At 40.3% G+C, this 20446-nt stretch overlaps 1 protein-coding gene across 1 annotated transcript in view; it reads left to right on the plus strand.

The window, feature by feature from the left end:
- The window catches only part of GLRA1 (glycine receptor alpha 1), a 108386-nt gene extending 94253 nt beyond the window's left edge, over positions 1–14133 (plus strand). The window contains exons 8-9 of the mRNA XM_018555582.1: positions 1799–1945; positions 13830–14133. Coding sequence (XP_018411084.1) covers positions 1799–1945; positions 13830–14120 — 438 coding nt within the window. The 3' untranslated portion in view covers positions 14121–14133. The remainder of the gene's footprint in view (positions 1–1798; positions 1946–13829) is intronic.
- The last annotated feature ends 6313 nt before the right edge of the window (positions 14134–20446 follow it).

Below are 20446 nucleotides of genomic sequence, written 5' to 3' on the forward strand. Positions count from 1 at the left end.
CTGGAAAACATATGAAATGGAGCCAAGAGCTCCACCTGCTGGCTGCCTGTGATTTTGTACATTTTTGTGACCAGCACTTTGAAATGCACTTTCACTTTTGCAGTCAAATTTGAAAAAAAACATTTTATGTTTGTTACAGCATACCAGAAAATAATTTTTACCTTTGTACTTGTTTCTTTGGAGCCGGATTATACATAGCACTTCCCAGGGCCCTAATAAATTTTTTCTTAAATATTCCTTACCTTTATACTTGTTTCCTTGGAGCCGGATTATACATGGGACTGCCCGGGGCCCTAATAAATATTACATAGCAAGTGAAAACTAAGGGGGTTATTCAAAAAGGAGCCGAAGGATCCAGCCGTAGCTCCGGCTGATCCTTCAGCTCTCTTCGGCCTATTCAATATAGCCCTACAGCAGCCAAAGGCGGCTCAGCCGAGCCGAAGGCATATGCTTCGTCTCAACTGAGCCGAAGTGACACCCAAAGCGTGGTGAACGGCCTGCCGAAGGGCCGGCCGTAAGTGTCGGAACTTCTTGCACAGCCTCACGGAGAAACACAAGCACTGAAGTGCAGCCGAAGGCAGTCGATGTACGGCTGAAATCAGCCGTACTGAGCTGTAGTGAATAGCCAAACGTTGTTCGCCTCACTTCACTTCGGCTGGGTTATTCACTAGGCTGCCTTCGGCAGCTTTGTGAATAACCCCCTAAGTATTTTTTAGCCCCGGAGTTTTCATAAAAGAGTGTTTAAAGAGGAAAAGCAGCATTTTTTTTTTAAATTAAAGTTATGCTTTGTGAATGGGAACACGTAACAAATATAAAGTAGGTGTTATTCCAATTTGGCTGCAAAAGTAGAGTTACATTGGTAAATACTTTCGCTTTCATTTTTGAATGTAACCATTTGTAGTAAGGCAGCAGTGGATATTTTTAAATATAGATCAACTTTAATTTACCCAACTCATCTTTAGTAGTAACAGCATTGGGTAACTAATGTGTTATTAGTAATTTGAGAGCAAAAAAACAATGCATTACTTCTCACCAACACATACACATTTCCAAAGGTTATGTCTCTTTAAAAATGCTGCATGTTGATCCTACCAGAAATCCAATGAGTTCCTAACTTCCTGTGCATTTAAATATTATGCAGGGGAAGGTGTTCTATTGTCTAAGTCAAGGGTGCCCAGTCTATGGTGACAAAGCTTCCCCTCCATAGTAAAGGGAGTGAGTGTTGTCACCCTCGGAGAGGAATGTGTTACTGGCAGGATCACCAAAATAAAAAGGAAACTACAGCAGTCACATCTAATGACTACAGCTGCCATATCATTTGGGTTAGATACATTTTAAGAAAAAAAATCCTAAAGGTGCCCATAGACATTAGATGAGCGTAAACATATTTGACTGTTTAGTGAGGCAACCCACAATATCCCTAAACAAGTGTACTTGGGGGTACTGTGACCGGTTGGAGCATTCACCTGCGCTATTGTTTAAGAGTACAAAAGCTGGTACCAGAGCTGTAAGTGCCTCCCCCCACCGTCCTCTATTTCTTAAACATGGACATTTATTCAACCGGAGCCTTTCCCTTTAGAAGCTGGGATGGGAGACCATGACATTATCATCTGATTATTATCTTCTGATATCCATGGCCAGCTTCAGCCAAACATGCAGATATTTATAAAGATACCTCATAGATATAAACCGGTAACTGTAAAAACTTATGAGGAAGAATCTCATTTGTTCCTAGTCATGATGATGGTAATAAAAATGTTTCCATTCTTGTATGACAGTGTTTTTTTTTAATCTTCAGGTATCCTATGTGAAAGCTATCGATATCTGGATGGCGGTGTGCTTGCTCTTTGTCTTTTCTGCTCTGCTGGAGTATGCTGCTGTCAACTTTGTCTCACGACAGCACAAGGAGCTTCTACGTTTTAGGAGGAGACGACGACACCACAAGGTAACTATTTCTGTGGCCCACTGTGTGGCACTGGGTCCAGGTAAAGGATGGGTTCTACCAAAATGATTTGTCAGTTTTAGGTGGAGGCCTAAAGAGCTGATAATTTTGTGTGGGGGCTACAGTGCTGAGATTTCCATGTGTACCCACCTCTGCTCTACTTGGTCATTACATGAGAAATGGTATAAAAAAAAATTCAGACTTTAGCTGCAGGAACATTAGCCCTAGTATTAAGGAGACTCTTGAAAGACAGAAAAGGCAAGTGGATTAAAATGTATCTAAAGTCAAAACTCTTTTCTAGTCTGGATAGGGTGGGGGAGGCTTAGGAATTCCTTTCCAGTTTTCATTGCTGTCTAAGTCTTCAATAGGAAGAGTCACCACCTCTATTTATTTGTCCAAGTGACCACTGTCATTCGGACTGAATGTCAGGAGTGAAAAATCCAACATTTTAATTTGTCACGAGAACAAGAATAAAGTGGAAAGCTTCCAGTGGGGAAATTTGTTCAGGTGACAGTTGTCTAAGAGGGGGTTTCCCTTACTGTATAGATTTCATCTCATGTACTGTTGTGTCTAGAGGACAGGAAATAAAGGGAATCCCCAATGGAAGACAGACAAGAAAAAAATAATTTTAAATGAAAATTGTTTTGGATTTAGATATATATTAATTGAACCATCTGACATAGTCTAATCTTAAATATCCGTTTTAGGTGCATGCAGCTTTTAAATTGTATTAAAGAAGAAATATGAAGTGAGTGATTTACACTCATTCTCATAGTTAGAGCCAACGTGTGACATGTGACATGAAACTGTCACACGTCGGCTCTGTAGATCGGGAAGTAAGCAAAAACATACTGTTGTTCACTCACATCCCGGTCATCTTCCTGTGGAGAGCAGTGAGTGTCAGTCACCGTTCCCTGCAGGGATACTCCCCGCCCCCCTCTCGGATCCTCCAGAGCTGACTGGAGGAAGAGACGGGGAAGGGGGTGGACACCGCTGGCTCTGTCTCTAGATAGGCAGAGCCCGCTGTGAATCAGCCAGCTGAGTGGATCTCGACAGTATTGTTGGGATCCATCCCAGCTGCGGCGCTCTCAGTATATAGCGGGCAATAGCCCGCGATATACTAAGCTTGGGTCACGGAGGGACGTTAGTATATGTCCTCCTGTGACCCTAAAGAGAACTATGGGATCAAAAGTTTACCCCATAGTTTTCTTTTAAGCTCTTTGCTTAGAAATCATGGGGTCTGTTCTGGAGTAACCTTGATATTACTCCAATAGCAGCATAATATAAAAAAACTTTTTTTAGGCTAGCCTGTGATTATTCAGCAGAACAATCTTGGCATAATTTTGCACAACCGTTTGGCTGGTAGTTCACTACTATAGAATTGACACCTTCCCACTAGTCTTATCTCAAGGAAACAAGAATGATATTCAAGAAAAGCCCATTTCAAACAATTGATTTTGCCTCAAGGTTTTTAATACTCCTACTGGGGCCTGACTTTCCCTGAGTTAATGGCTAAACATAGTGGTTGTGGAATGGAGGGTTAAAGTTTTGCTTTAGGGTTAATATACAAGTCACTTCCAGACGGGTTTTCTACAGGTTATGAAACTTCTTTATATTGCTACAGGAACCTAAAGTCTCTTATTTCTCCATCACTGTGTGCGAGCCCTGCGGCCTGCTCTGCTGTGAATGGGTAATGTTATATTTAATAGGTTTCTCTGAGAGAACAGAATAATTGATGTTATTCATTACTACAGCACCGCACAGTGCTGATCCCACTAATCACAGATTGAAAATACCATTGCAGTCTGTATTTTAATTCTGGAGAAAAATTGTTTTGCAGAGGTAATTCTGTATAAAGTGAAATGTGATCTATCTTCTACCATATCTCTGTTGGTAGGTCAGCATTGCTTACAAACCAAGTGGCACTGTGATGTTTAAAAATAAAAGCCAGACAAAAAGAATGGCAAATCATAGCTGGTGGGAATCACAGGGCAGGTAGCCAAGGCTATTAAGAAAAATAGAAGATTGAGACAAATGCCAGAAGTGAACCTATGCTCCACAGAGCCTAGGGTGATTAGCATCATCATAAGGCCAAAGTAGGGGGGTCATGCTGTGCCCTGAGGCACCACCTCATCTAACGGCACAAGGCAAGTTTAGAAATGGAGTTTGAAGGATACAGATTCCTTTCTGCAACTGCAAGGAGTACACTCTGGACCTCATCCAGCCTTGATAGCCTAGGAGCCATGATGCAAATATGGTAATCCTATTACAGCAGTTTGCCTTGGGTCTACCAAGACACAAAGCCAACATCAAACAAATGCAATGGATCTTGCAGAAGACCTAATGTCAAATCTTAACTGCTTCAGTTGTATAAGGTGGCAAAACTACAAAAGTAAATGTATTTTCTTTTTTAAAGGAATAGCTTTATTGCAGACATTTTTATGTTGTCTGTAGATGTATTCATTCCCCCCTATCCATTCCCTCCTTGAAGCTCTTGATCAGAAGGCAAGTCTTCAACATTGTGCAGTTTACAGCTTTTTTTCAGTCTGAGTTCATTTTAAATTCCTACATTCTTCCTGCATGTGCAGAAGCAGACAGCTCAAACAGAGTAACATTCCCTCTGCCTTAATTTCAACAGTATAGCAATTAAAATGCATCATTAAAGCAGAATGGTATAACCTGGTTTTGCCCTTTATAGCAAGGCTGTCATATGAAACCACATGTCCAACAAAGGCTTGCCCTTAAGAGCAGGCATTGCAAGGTGTCTATGAACACCTTCAGTTAACAGAAAACCTTCTCTGGTGACCCCACAGGGCTTAAACTCCAAGTTGGAAGTCTGGTGTGCCCTCTCTGGCTCCGTACATTGCAATGCAGGCAGCTCTCAATTGGCTATCATTGTGTGCTGTGGTATGTGAGGGCATTGGGTCTTGTATGGGGCATGGCGTTTTTATGATTGGTTCCTTTTAAACAACAACTTCAAGGCTGATGACTTAAAAGTCATCTGCATGTCTTCAGACACGTCTAATTGAAAGCATTCCTAGTATGTAGCTGTGCAATGCTTCTAGCCTTCACTCTCCTAGAGGGATGCTGTAGGGGGTAAGCAATGAGTAAGTACATGTAGGGATGTCTCCCTTCGCATATCAGTAGAACTGCATGCTATCCTCTTCTTCTGCTGCTCTCAGGATTTCTTTCTAATTATCTGTAAAGCTGAGAGCCAAGGTTGTTTTCAAGAACATTTGGACGAGTATTTTAAGACTGCAAGCTGCTAAGAATGCATCCACGAGGTATGAGGGCAATATAGTAAATATAATTACTTTTATCACAGAGGTGTATGTATTCCTTCATTATTTTTATCATCTTTAGTGGACCAGTGGAAAACATCCTCTGTTCATGTCCAGCAGCAAAGTCCTGGTCTTTTGGTATTGTGCTACGGAGCAGTTCAGTAACAGGGATTCCAGCCGTCCTAACCTTTCCTCAGCTGAGGACCTGCAGATAGGGAAGACAAGCTATCAGTAGGACTCCACTGCTCCTGGACATCCCTAATTTAGAAGAGATTTTCTTCTCACTAAATGAAGGCAGAGTGGAAACACCCATTTATCATTGTTCCCTATAAGCAAACCTATTTGGAAATAAAAAGTGTATAAAATCTATTATCCACAGTTGGACTGGATGGCAGATTCATGTGCCCTTCCCCCCCAGGCTTGTATTACATGAATCTTGTATTACATTCTTGTAATACATGATTGAGGGTCATGTCTGGGGTGGGTAGGTGGATGGCAGAGGCAAACCAGGGGATATCTGCTCTGAAATTATTCATCAATACAGATTAATTAAATTATCATACTGCATAATGATATATTTTATTGTTTTCAGTAAAAATGCAAAATACCTGGTAGATACAGTGAAATGGATTAAAGAAAATTCTTAATATTATCCAATACAATGTGTTGGAGATCTACTTTTGTTTTCTAAAAGGAAGTCGGAAAATTATTGCTGGATTCTGATAAGTTACCACTGTAGGAACTCTTCTGTTATTTACTTTGTTTAAATGAGCCCTCACAGTAACAATTGAGCCCTTGTGGAAGAGTTCCCCATTTTACTAGTGGGATTAGGAGTAAGGATCCCCTGCTTTGCACCTGCATATTGCATAGCACCCTCGACAAGCCTTCTCCAGACATAATAATGAATTGTAAAACAGATAGGGGAAGAGTCATTTAGGCATCCACACAATTACAATTTACATATCTGTTGATGATCTTAATAATATGCTGGAAAGATACCTTGTACAGTTAGGTATTACTGTAGGATATCTTACTGTGCATATGTTTGTACAATAAGTATAATGTGCACGTTAGTCCTACCATATAAATGTGGTACTTCATCTCTGTGCTTCCCACAGCAAAACTGTGGGAGGGACCCAGGAGACCCACTACAGGCTGCCTGCAGAAAACTATAGGGGGGCGAATAGAAGAGCAGTCATCCTGCACAAGGATAGAGAGAGCAGCAGTGACCAGTCTATGTTACAGGAAACTCCTGCACAGAGACAAAGTTTCACGCTGGATAACTGCACAGATCTAGAAGAAACACACAGAGTACACCATGATTCTTACTTAGTGGTCAGTCAGCATGTGTTTATTAGTTTTAGAAGATAAGTGAGTGGTACCTCAGAATACTTCTGAGTTTACTTATGAGGTTGGGTTCGCTGCTACCATGGGTTCTAGGGAAATCCTGTGGGCCATTGTGCACACTCATGGCCTTTGAAATATTGCCACCAGGCTTAATGGGGTAATTGAGGGGGCATTTGTTTAAGTCAGTCTCCTCATTATAAAAGGGGGATTGGTGCACAGTGCAGACATAGTATCTGTCATCATAGTATGGTGTATTGGAATTGGTTGCACAGTAGCCATAGCAAAAGTTGACATTAGGGTACATAAGGGTCAGTTGGGAAATTGTACTTTAATTCTGATTGTTAGCAGTTTGGACATTCAGCCCCTTTGCTGCTTTATTTTTTTTGTTCTTTTTATAGGAACCTTTTATCTTTCATTTTAGTTTGTGGTTGAATTGAGATCAGTAAGCACTGTTAGGTGCTGTGCTCTTCAAACTTGTTTTATTTTATTTGGTGCTACAAGGCTTTTCTTAAAAGAAATTGACTTTTATTATTTTGTTTCAAGGGTTGGAATATGGGGAGTTTATTTTGGGAATGTATATATACAGGTGAAACTCGAATAATTAGAATATCGTGCAAAAGTAATTAGGTTTTCATTTCTTTTGTGGATTTTTATTTCTTATGTGTCATCTGCGGCCTCTTAATTGTTGCAGTAATACTACTGCTAAAAAAACTGCTATTTTTTCGAGTGCATTTCAGTCAATTCTCCTTTTTAAAAATGTCCTGCTGCTGGCTAATTTTACACTGCTATATCATCTGCTGTCTTTTTAAATCTTTATAAGAGCCTTATGGAAAATGGCCAGCAGCAGGGCAGTTTTGCATCAGCAAAAACAAGGGCAGCCACAGTGAACTACTGGCAAATTTATATATGCCAATCAAAGCAGGTATATTACCATTTGATGAACACAGCAGGTGCCACTGATAATTCTACCTAAAAACGGTATTTTTCCATCATCCATTGAGAGATACAGGAATTTAGAAACAGTCAGTTTATACTGTCCCCTACAGGAGGCTAGCTTTTTTTTTTCCTTGTTGACTTCAATTAGGATCGCTACACCGCTGCCTAAGGTAGTACTAAAGGCAGGGTGTTTTTTACCTCAATGCATTCTCTGCATTAAGGCAAAAAAAAAAAACGGCCAGTACCTTTTTGTGTCCCCACCAAAACAAGGAACTGAACATTTTTAAAAAAGAACAGAAGATTTAAACAAGTGTGGGCGTCCTATATAAAAAAATGAAGCTTTATTGTCACTTTAAACTGGCCTCTGTAGCTATCCAGATTGGTGTTTCTTCACACTAGCTCTGGAAGCTGTACCCAGACCCCACAGAACTGGATGTGTGGGACTAGCCTGTGGGAATGATTTTTCAGACCTTTATGTACTGTGTTACCGTAGTGTGACTCCAAGACCAGAAGTGTAAGGCCAATTGGGCTGAAACACCAGGAGCTACCTCATCATTTGCATGCGGTCTCTTTCCCACCATTCAGCTGAGCAAGCACCATACCACAGGGACCTCCGTATCCATTTTTCACTTCCTAGCTGTTTGTGCCCAGTTATTGACTCTGAGTTTCCCCGTGCCATCACCTGCAGAGTCTATTTCTGACCATTCTGAGCTTGTCTTAGTGGCTGGGTCTTGCCAATCCATCAACTCTCCCTTTGTTTATGTGCACCAATCTTGATTTATAGTACAATATACCTTCACTCTTGGGTATCATTGTGAGGGTACCTCCTGAGCACCCTACCTCCCTTAATCAGTGTGGCGGAATTCAGGGGTTGTACACCTTGGTTGCTTTCAGTCTCAGGGTTTCTTTTGGCTATACTTTGGGATATTACACCATAAGGCTTTTCACTTTTCCTTGAAAATCTTTATATGTGAAATGAGCTATGTGGCTAGGCAACCTAATTCGTATCCGGGTATCCTTCCTCCCTAATGTAAGGGTTGGATGTGTAAGACTTGGGCCTTACCTTTGTAGACCAGTTAGTCTCTTTTTATAGACCTGTTTTGACCATGGTTACCTCCTGCAACCTGTTTTCCTGGGGGTTTTTCCCCCAGTGTTCTTGTGTGTTACAGTGTTGCCATGTTCGTCTGTTCCTCCATGTCAGGCAGTTGCGTTGTTCCACCTGTCTTGGTGATTTTCTTGTTCACAGTTTCCTGCTGGTGCAGGCTCAATGTTCATTTGGATGAAGCCATTCCTCTTGACAGTGATCTCTCTGTCCTAGTCTGAGCACCAGGTTGATTCTCTGTAGCCTTCCATGGTCTTTGGCAGACTTCATCTTCATTTGCTTTGGATCCAATTGCTCATCTTCCTGGTGGTCCTGATTTTACCAGTTACTGTTGCCTAATCCTCAGCTGGACTGCTTTAGTTGTCACGGCTTTTTTTAATCTCTCAATGGACGATGAAGAAAAAATTTTTTTTGAACATACTGTAAAATCTATTTCTTCCATTAGGGAACACGGGTTGTGCCTCTTTGTGTTTTTACTGGCCCTGTGTATTGCTTGTTTACAAAACCTGCTTGCGGAGCATGCTGGGTAGAGGGGGGGTTGTACGGGGGCTGGCTTATAACTTTTCTGTTTGCCAGTGTCCCAACCTGATGTAGGCTGCAGTATTATCTGACTGTTTCTGAATTCCTGTGTCCCTCAATGGACTCGGAGAAATAGATTTTGCGTTAATGTAGAACTGAAGCCAAACTTTTTTTTATAATTTTGGCTAGAGTAAGACATCTGTGTCACACTGGGGAGATTTCCCTTCACTTCCTGTGAAATAGCTGCAACAGAAAGTGAGAGAAAATCCCTCCAAAAAGAGGGAAATCCCTGGTGGCAAGCAAAGTCAGCAGAACTAGTGTCCCCATTGGAAGATTTGCCATCTATTTCTGTTCTGATGACAACCCAAAATGTGGGATTTTCTTTCACTTTCTGTGATAATAGCCACCAGGACAAATAGAAAGGGTGAATCCCCCTACCGTGTACACAGACAGCAATATAAACCTGGCAGTTGTTGTAAACCACTCCAAAACTAAAAAATAAATAAATACATTTTGGCTTCAGTTGCACGTTAAGTACATAAGGCTTATTTTTTCAAACTGAAATGAATTAGATTGCAATGGTGCTGCTCTATGTAAGCCAAGGCTAATTGTGAAAGAAAAAAATCAATTCCACAGCCAAATATGCTGTCAGTGTACGCTATTGCTGACACTGTCCGTTAAAATTGTATTGTTCTGTAACACCAAATACAGCTTTAAAGGAGAACTATGAGGTGAGTGCTTTTCACTCACCTCATAGTTCTAGCCGACCTGTGACAATGAGACTGTCACAGGTCGGTTCAGTAGATCGGGAGGTGAGCGAACACATACCGGCTGGATTCCCCCCCCTCCCCGATCCGCCAGCGCTGACTGGTGGAACGGACGGGGAGGGGGTGGGTACAGCTGGCTCTGCCTCTAGATAGGCAGAGCCAGCTGTCAGTCACGCAGCTGGGCGGATCCAGACATAATTGTCGGGATCCGCTTCAGCTGCGGCGTCTCAGTATACCGCGAGCAGCAGCTTGCGGTATACTGCGGCGTCTCAGTATACCGCGAGCTGCAGCTCGCAGTATACTGAGCCTAGGGTGACGGGAGGACGGTAGTTTGTGTCCTCCCGTTACCCTAAGGAGAACTATGGGGAAAAGCCTTAACCCCATAGTTCTCCTTTAAGGCTTCCTCCAAGCATGTTATTTAAAAGATTTTTGTATTTCAATGTTTTCCTCAGTACCTCTTGAAAAGACCCTCTCCACTGTATGGTATTTTTTTTCTTTGCAATGGTATACAGTATGTCCCCCAGCTTCCCATAGCTTTTTTTTCTTAAAGTAGTTTGCTTATTAGCCCTAAAAAAGGTCAGAATTTCACAAGATTCGCCTCCCATAGATTTTAATGGGACTTACCTCTAAGTTCGGGTTTCACAATTTCTAACACGATTTGCCAAATCTTTGATGAATTGAACCTGGGCATATTCACCTTACACTAGTAGTAACACAGGAATTCAGTATAAGCAGCAAGCCAAAGGGCCACACACACCTTTCAATCACTGTCTGTTAACAAGCCAGCATGATACCCTAAATGTGAAACTGAACTTTTAACAATTACATATAGTAATGCAGCTAATGTTGTTTTAAAAAAAAATGACTGATACCTCTAATAGCTCCTGCAGCTATGGTCCAGAACATTAATTCACAGTGTATTTCTGGGAAATAAAAACATATGGTTCATCAGGTGAAAAATAAAATGCAAGATTCATTTTATTTTTCTTTATTCAGCATAACAAGCTGTTTTTTGTTTTTTTTTAAACTGCTTCTTTAGATATTTGGTAGCATGTCCTAGTTTTGCAATGAAAAAAGGAAATATTTCTTGCAACTAATAATACATTTTTAGGGATGTGGAGGTGTCATCTTGGAATCAATCTGACTGCCCTTGGATTGGGAGGGTCAGGAAAAAGTATTTTCTCCTATGTAGCAAAATATGGCAGTAGTTGCCTAGGGGTTTTTTTTTTTTGAGGGGGGGGTGGGGATAGAGTAGAGAAGAGGTAAAGGGGGTGATTTACTAACCTAAACACACACACACACCAGGTGTGTGTGATTTTCACACAGCAAAACGTATTTATCAACCAAAAAGTCTCTAAAAGCATATTTCCACTAATGCCATATATGTAAAAATCATGCACATGATGCATATATAATGCTGCTTCACAGTTTAGACAAAAATGGTTAGCTCATGCATTTACATTCCTGCATTCATCAACGCAAGCAACACAACATAGAGCTAATTTACCCAACATCACCTTGGAATTCCTTCAGGGCTTTGCACAACACACCTGCTGGGTGTGTACACATTACAAAGGTGTTTAGATTCCACCCATAGATCATGCTGGGAGGGAACACACTGCAGAGGTGTATACACGTTCGTGGTGTGTTTATAAGGTTAGTAAATCAACCCCAAAGGCTCTTTCAAACCTCTGTCAGTTAATTGCTTGCTGTTAGAATAAATCCCTACAAAGTGAGGGGAACTCCCTTCTTAGATAATGGAATAGTTAAAAAGGAGACCTGACCACATATTAATACATGTCCATGTGCAAACTGAACAAAAATCCATCCATAAAACAATTTAAAAAAAAATATTTCCTTCTTAGACATTAGTGCCCATTAGAAGATTTGCCCTCACATCTTGTTCTGTTGACAACTAGTGAAAAGTGAACTGATCTAAGTTTGTTTCGCTGGACACAAGCACTGAACATAGTTCCCAAACTTCAATGATGTCCATGGGAGCCAGAATCTTGCTATTTTTTCCCAGGCTTTTTTCAAGACCAGTTTACAAGCTTTTGTTAATATAAGGGCATGGGTAGCCGGGCACTGCCCTAGAGAACGTGTATCAATGCAAAAAAAGTTTTAAAGAAATACCAGTGGCATAGAAGTGGCTGGACATCACCATGAACTCTGCTTGTTTTGAGGGGATGCTCTAACTCCACAGTGTCTATCCCAAACATTATGGTGATTTTATTGAAATTTGGGTCAGTCTCTTGCCTCTAGGTTAAACATTAAAATCTTAGACGCCTAGTGTATCCCTGCCCCCAAGTACCCTCAAAGCCCTACAAGGCTCTTTTACCTTTATTAGGGTTGAAATGAAACTCACTTGCCCGGGCATTTCCCTCACTAACAGCTATTATACCCTCTACCATGTCAACTATTCTCCACTCTTTAAACATTTGTACAGCTTACTGAAGACTTATAACAAATATAAAATATATTGGGTTGGCAGGATAGCTGTGGTAAAAATGTCACTGTTCCCTAAATTTCTACTATGTGAGAGTTTTGACCGTAGCTATCCCTTCTTACTGAATACGTACTTTGCAAAATCAAATATTGCTTTGTCTGGCAAAAGCCAAGGCCAAGGGTATCCCAATACGTACTTTTTTGGACTAAATCTTTTGATGCCCTTGGCTTACCTCACATCTTGAAATATTAATATGCGTCTCAGATAGGACTGATAGCATTGTGGCATGCCTTGCAAAATATCCCCTTGTGGGTACCTATTGTGACTTAACCTCTGAAATTCTCTAACAATTAATAATCTGATGTGGCTGCCCCCTTGCTGGCGTAAACTAGCTACTAACCCCATCACTGATATTGAATTCTGTATACATTTTTTTTATCCTAAATGATTTGCTAAATTATATCTCTGCCTGAATAAACCCTTGAGCAATAGAAGAGTACTGGACTCCTCTACTGTAAGGCCAAAACAGATGCCTGATCTACCAAAGCTGTAGTTACATCATTTTAATCTAGATTATCTGGAAAGCGAAGGGTCAATATCAGGTTCACACAAGGAAATATGATTTGGAAACTCTTCCTCAGCATTAGCTATGTAATCTGCTTTGTGGAATTTGCTATCTAATTCCTCAAGCTGCTGCCTTTGCTATGGCAACACCAACCCTTTTGCCAAGTGTCACTATTAATTTCCACAGGCTTGTGTATCAAAGGTATTAACAGGTATATCAACAAAATTATTATTTAAAAGCTTTTGAACCTTTCAAACCTTTTGCTTGAGACAACAAATGTAAATTTTTCCTTAGTAAAAATACTATACAAAGAAGAGCTCGGGGAAAAAAAACAGTAAATGTGTGAATGTATCTGGATTTAATTTTTAGAAACAATGTTCCCTATCTTAAGAGCCATAGCATACAAAGAACTAAATTTGTTGCACATAACCTGTTTTTGCTGTTCTCTCAGAAAGAATGCAAATTAGATTTCTGATAACGATGGAAAACATGCCAATGCTGGATTCTGAGATAAAAGTTATAGACATAAAAATAAACTAATGTAGATACATAAGAATATCTAACAAGCAGCAGGTGGCCTGTCAGACCGATGCAGCTTGATCGCTACTCTCCCAGACAGAGCAGGGCTCCTTAGCTGTAGGTTAGTGGCGCATGACAGGATGTTTTAGTGGCATGGGGCATTCTTACACTAATATAACAAGTAGGGTATTGAAAACCTGTCATTTTGGTGCACCCTAAGTTGATGAGTACAATTTTGTAGAGTTCAACTGGGCTTTAATTTTCATACTATTTCAAATTCATTTGTGTGGATGCCTGAATAACAACTTCAGCAAAAATTGGAGGGTGAGGATGAGAGAGCCCGATGGAGAGGGTGCAATAATCCTGTCTTATTTTGAGTAGAGCCCTATGATCAATCTTTTACAGGCGGATGACACCGGTGAAGGGCGCTTCAGCTTTGCCGCCTATGGAATGGGCCCTGCATGTCTCCAGGCCAAAGATGGGATCACCGTAAAGGGGAACAACAACAACAACCCCACCAGCAATGCACCCCCTGCCGAAAGATCTGCAGACGAGATGCGCAAGCTCTTTATCAGCCGGGCCAAATATATCGACAAGGTGTCCAGGATCGGCTTTCCTTTGGTTTTTCTTTTATTCAACATTTTCTACTGGATCATCTACAAGATTGTGCGTAGTGAGGATGTTCACAAGCAGTGAAGGGGAAGCAGGCTGGGGGAGGGAAATGAACAAATTAAAGTTGAGTATTTTGGGGGGAAAAAACAACAAAAAACTTAAGTTTTGGATGGAAGTTGAAGGTTGAAGAGCAAGCAAAAGAAGGGAGTGAAGAAATGTGATCAATGGAAATATGCAAGAGTGGGACTTTCTCTGTGCTTAGCATATGTGTACCCCATGCATTTTGCTTCTATATGTCGGGGACACAAATGTTACTAATTTGTTTAGAAATCATAACATTTCATAGGGAAAGAATTACGCCAGAAGGACAGGTTACTACAAAGCAGAGGTAATATTGCAAAACGAAACACACGAGATAACATAAAAAAGCAGGTTTTATGGAAATGGGGACAAAAAGCATCGTCTTCAGAAACACAAAACAAAAAAGTTATCTTCAAAAAAAAACCTCTGTATCAATTTTGTGCAATAGCAATGCAGAAATGCATGATTTCAAGAATGTGGCAATATATCTACATATATCTAAGAAGTGGGATCTCTCAAATTCATAAAAGGGGGTTCGATGATGTACATAGGCCTTAAGTATTCAGGGGAATGGGATAGGGGTTGCTGGTCCAGAATGGAACCAGAGTGCTGCTGGTAAAATCCAGAGAAGTGCCAGGGGGTACAAATATGTAAAATATGCAACATATAGTCATGCCTAAGTATATTCTAAGATGCACATAAAATAAGGTTAGTATTTTAAAGATTTAATTTGCTTACAGCTTACAAACTGGGCTCTGTGAGCCGAGGTTTATGGAAATGAATAGATGTACAGAAGTTGTGGGATTTATTTTAGAATCCTGATATTTATGAAACTGAGGTTGTATGCTCAAAATTGCAATAAAGTAGTGAATAGCTCTTAATAAATACAGTGCTTTAGTCTTCAAATGTTAGTGTTGTTATCAAAATTTCTCAGACTGTGGTGTTTTCAATCAAAGGAAAAAAATTAAAATATGGAGATGGATAGCTAGTAGTAGTTAGCCACATTCAACTGGACTTGTATAATAATGAAGCTGCTTATGCTAGAGGCTTTGTTGGTTCTAATAGGTGTCAAAAACATACTCCAACATTTAGAAGCACACAAGTAACTTAGGGGTCTATTCACAAAGCTGCCGAGGGCAGCGGAGTGAATGACCGATCAGAAGTGAAGTGAGCCGAACACTGTTCGGCTATTCACTTCAGGCTGGTACGGCTGATTTCAGCCGTATATCGGCTGAAATCAGCCGTACATCGGCTTGCTTCGAGTGGCTTCGGATCAGCCGAACATGCTCAGCATGTTCGGCTGACCCGAAGTGCAGAAGGAGTTCGACTCAGCCGATCCAACATCTGGATCGGCACTTGATTCCGCCACCATCGGAAGTGTCAAGGCAGATGTTGATTGCCCAATAACATGATGGTAGGTATGAACGTTTGTGAAACCACCCTATTCTAATTCCAAATCCAATTCTATGGTGTGAGGAAGTCTTGGGCATGTGGAAGTAATTTGAGTTACATGAGTGAAGATGGAAATTGTTGCCAAGTCACCTGGGTAGAGATATTAGAATGGCATTATATGTGGGTGACATGTTTAGGATTTATTGTACCATTTTGATATAGATGGCCTCTTTCTCACTTCTTACAAACCAGTAGGGTTGCACAGATACCAAGTACGGTACTCGGTACAAGTACAAGTACATGTACCGATACTTTTGAGCTCCAAGACTAGACTAGAGAAAAATACAAAAATTAGGAAGCAGCTGTCATTTGTAAGGAGCACACGGAGCTCCCGGGATTTGTGCATCTCTGTTTTAATGTACGATTTTGTTTTTTAAAATATAAATAAAGGGATGCACAGATACCAGTTTTGCGAGTACGAGTACTGGTACTTGCCGAGTACTTACAAGTACGAGTACTGATACATATTTGTTTATTGTCATGTGACAGTTTTTCTAAAACAATACAGACTAATGATTTCAGGACAGTGGTGGAGCACCCGAGCCAGGTCCCAGCTGCATCCACTGCAACCCTGGTAGTTCTCATGAAAATGCCAAGTATCTGTACTGGTACTCGAAAAGTATCTGTGCATCCCTACAAACCAGTTGTCCTTTCTGTTCAAAATGTGCCCCTTGTTGTCCTTGAAAAAATGTCCCCTTTCCTTAAAGTGTAAGACTACTTTAAGGAAAAGGGACATTAGTAAGTGGCGACCTACAGAGTTTGCCCTTATGTTAGACCATCCATTTGACAACAGTTCACACTTTCAGCCATATAACTAAAAAGATTAACACCTCTCCCGGAATGAATGGCACCATGGTATTAGATTATGTAATTAGCACAAGGTGGTTTCACAAACTTTGATACTTTCCAGTATGTTCTTGGCCAATCAAAATCTGCCTTGACACAGACATGGTAATTGGAATAAAATGACTGAGTTACTAGTGTGGTTATAATTGCTAAGGATTGTTCCTGATACTCACTAGAACTGAAAAGGCTGCTGGGATAATCAGTGAAATGCCTTCAACATTACAGACCAAGTACAGTTGAATGTGACTAACTACTACTAACTTGGATAATTGAGAACCTTCATGGATATATGGTTGATGGATGTTAGAATATGGAGACCCTGTGACTAAAAATGGAAAGGTCTGCACTTGCTGCTGTAGTCAGAAGCAGAAGATAATTGTTCTGATACCACCTGCTTAAAACTCAAAAAATTACAAAGTCATAAGGGCCTGCTTTCATGGTTTGTAGTCATACTGAACATCGAGATCAACCGAGTGAGATTCTGCTCCACTTATTGATGTAATTCACTCCAAGTCCTTGAGTCCTTAAATGATTGTCAGGCTTTTTCTTTTTCTACATGCTATGAAGTAAACTGCATCAATAATGGAAATAGAATGTAGCAATGGTGAGTGTATATCAATTTCTTACATTGGGTTGATTACATCTGAGCACTAGAAGGTCTGTTATTAATTTATGGTCAGGCATTGTGAGCTTCAGAACTGGCTGCATGTTTTGTAGCTCCTATTTCCATATGAAGATTGTGTGACAAGTGTGCAGCTGATAAGTGCATCTTTGCAGTTAGATTCCAAAGGAGGGAATAAGACAACCATGTAAGTCCTTGTACTTTACAGGCATCAGTATGTGAAAAATCAATGTGTGCAGCTATCCTACAAAGTATTTGCAAAGCTTATAACAAGTTTGGGGCAGGTGTGTTAAGTCTTTAAAGCAACCTTCAGCTCCAGTGTGGAAAGGTTATACACTGATCTTAATGGGAGTTTTGCCTGTCACTTTAAACAAGCTGTTGGCAGTCTTTAGTAGGCTTCAGCACTACTTATAGCTTGCTAAAAGCCTGCTAGATGCTTGTTTAAAGTGTCAGTCAGCTCTCATATTAGGATCTGTGTTTGGACACTCTTAACATGAGCTTAGGTTTGTTTAAGGGACCGTTTCTTAATGAATAGGCTGCCAATGCACCACAATGGAGCAAAGAACACACATGACCCATTTTTAGCAACACAACACATAACAACACATGGTATGTGTGTTATACTGTGCTGAAGTGTGTTGCACTCTACCTTACAGTGCGTTGGGGCAGCAGTCACAAAAAATGGCACCACAACACACCACACAAAGAGCAGGCACATTGTAGGAATGTGCTTTAACCTCTTGCCGTCCGCCCTTAGTAAAAAAACGGACGGACGGCACTGCTGCATTTGCCGGTTGCCGTCTCCAGACGGGAATTTTTTTCTGCTCGGCAGAAAAGACCCGACCGTTGCACACACCCGTTACCGGGTGTTTCACATATAGGCGATCAGCGGGTCCATAGCCCGCCGATCACCTATATGTGATTAAGTTTTGGATTGACTTTCTTTTATTTTTTTAATAGAGTAGACAACAAAAACTTGATAATTAATAATAGGTGGTTCCATTTGCAGTGTACACTCATTTAGGAGCTGGTGTGTCAGTTAAGCTGAAATAGGCTGGTGCTAAAAGAGCTTTATTGGTTATAGTTTAAGTGTACAGATATTTGCAGTCTTCCAGATCTAGAAAATGTGTCCTTGAGATGATATTGAGATGGTTTTATATTTGAAGCTGTGGAGAATACAGGGTAGATGTGGTAATAGTGATGATATTCCTTTTCCTCGTACTTCAGTATTTTGAACAACGGATTTGATTATCAAGAGCCTTAATGGCATTTGTCTGACATATATCTCCAAAAAAGGTTATTTTATCCTATCCAACAGTACAGAGACTTTTGTTTTCAGCAAGAATCCTCTTTGCCTGTCTTCTGGTCACACACACAAATACATACAATGCAGGACCAGCGGTACACGAGGATGTCAGGGGGCCGGGAGCCGTAAATCTCTCTGATAGTGAAAAGCATTAAAAACATACTATCAGATGAAAAAAATATGTGCTAAGTTGATTTGACATTTATCAGTAGACCAATCCAGGCTCAGTATAAAGATATGGCAATGAGATGTTTTTCTTTACTACTTTACTTACACTACTGCTCATCAGTAATAGGGTAAGGTCAATGAGGTTACCAAACATCCATGTGTAGAATGTTGGGAATCCCTTTCTGAAGACCCTAACCACTAACACTGGGTATGCTGAAACCATAAAAGCAATTCAAATGTATTTCTGGAACCTGAGAAGTTATAAATGATAAGCGAGGAGACTGTATGAAACGATATCTTATGTATTATCCATTGTCAAATGTGTAAGTTCTGCTGTCTATGTAAATGTCGGATCTAAACTGGTCTTTTAACACCTTTGCTGGTGCTTTTTTTGCAAGATACTTATTATATGTACTATCATACTGTTTGTTTGTGTTTCCTACAGCATTAACATTAACAAATTTGCCTGCTCACCATTAGTTTAGGTTTTTAATCAGTTCCTTTGAGGGTTAGGTAACCAGTTAATGAATATTGTCTCAATACAGAAAAGGTTGTATCTGAAAAAAACCGAATGGCCGCTGACAGTGTGCAACATAAATTGGCAAAGTACAAGAACAAACATTTTTGCAAGATTGTCAGTCTGTGTTTATAGCAATTGTACAAAAGAAAGAAATCATTATTTTAACATTTCTGTGCATAGTCTAACACTGGGTTAGCACTGTTTATAGGAAGGTCAGTCCTTAAACATGCTTTCCATTAGCATCTCCTAAAACTGCATAGCATGGTAGGTTTTATAGGTATTAGTTACAGTACATAGTAATGTTGAACATAGACACATGTCCATCGAGTTCAACCAAAAAACAAAAATTAAACACTTGCATTCTCAGAACCTTAAACCCACAGTTGATGCAGAGAAAGGGGCAAAACCCTTATAAAACATGGTCCAATTTGGTCCAACAGGGAAAAATTCCTTTCTGATCCCCCAAAGGCAATCAGATACTCCCTAGATCAACAATGTAGCATGTTGTCTCTTATAATTATTATTAGCCATTAATATTTTTGTGCATTTAGAAACCTGCATTTTGAAGCAATGTAGAGTTGACTAGAAACCACTCCTGTCGTAGTCTATTCCATGTTTTACAGCTTTGCTTGTAATTAAACCTTTCTGAAGGTAAACCTCTTTTTTTCCAGGTGCAAACAGTGCTCCTTTGTCATTTACAGAGACCCTAACCCACTTGAGTACTAGGCTGCATATCCACCTTCATTACCTGATCACTTTTCAGTGTAATAGTTGTTTTTTTTAAATATTTTGTTTACGATATAAAGAAAAAAAAATTGGGTTTTCATACCCTTCAATTATTTGCCTTTAAAAACGATCCCAAAACCATTGGTGGTCAGTGGCACTTTAATGCCCCCCCAACAAACCTTAAAAAAAGGCCATTATTATTAATGGTCATTGGCATTTTAACACCCCCCGCCACAAGTAATTAAAAAAATAATTGCACAATTAGTGGTGCACTTTAAACTCCTGCCCCTAACGTAAAAATACAATCCCATCATCATTGGTTGTCAGTGGCACTTTAAGGCTCATTACCTTCAGTCTGCCGATTTAATTTTTCCTGCCTGAGTTTACAAACATTCAGCCGATTCACATGGGAGAAAGTGGAGCTTTCTTGGTCGTGAATGAGCTGAATCTGTGCAAACACATTCACATGTTTACACTTGTGATGGCTCTGATTGGTTCCGATTGATTACAAAGTACAGAGCCAATCGGATTGGCTTTGTGCATCATGACTGTGATCTGAGCTGTCCATTGACAGCTCATATCACAGCTATTTATAGTCGTACAGGTCAGTGTGGTCACCTGAGTGTGTTTTCTAAAACGTGTCTCCAAACGGCACTCCACTGCGCCTTTTGTTTTACAATACGAGAATA

This window comes from Nanorana parkeri, unplaced genomic scaffold (assembly GCF_000935625.1).
Source record: "Nanorana parkeri isolate BGI_ZX_2015 unplaced genomic scaffold, ASM93562v1 scaffold203, whole genome shotgun sequence".
Taxonomy (NCBI): Eukaryota; Metazoa; Chordata; class Amphibia; order Anura; family Dicroglossidae; genus Nanorana; species Nanorana parkeri.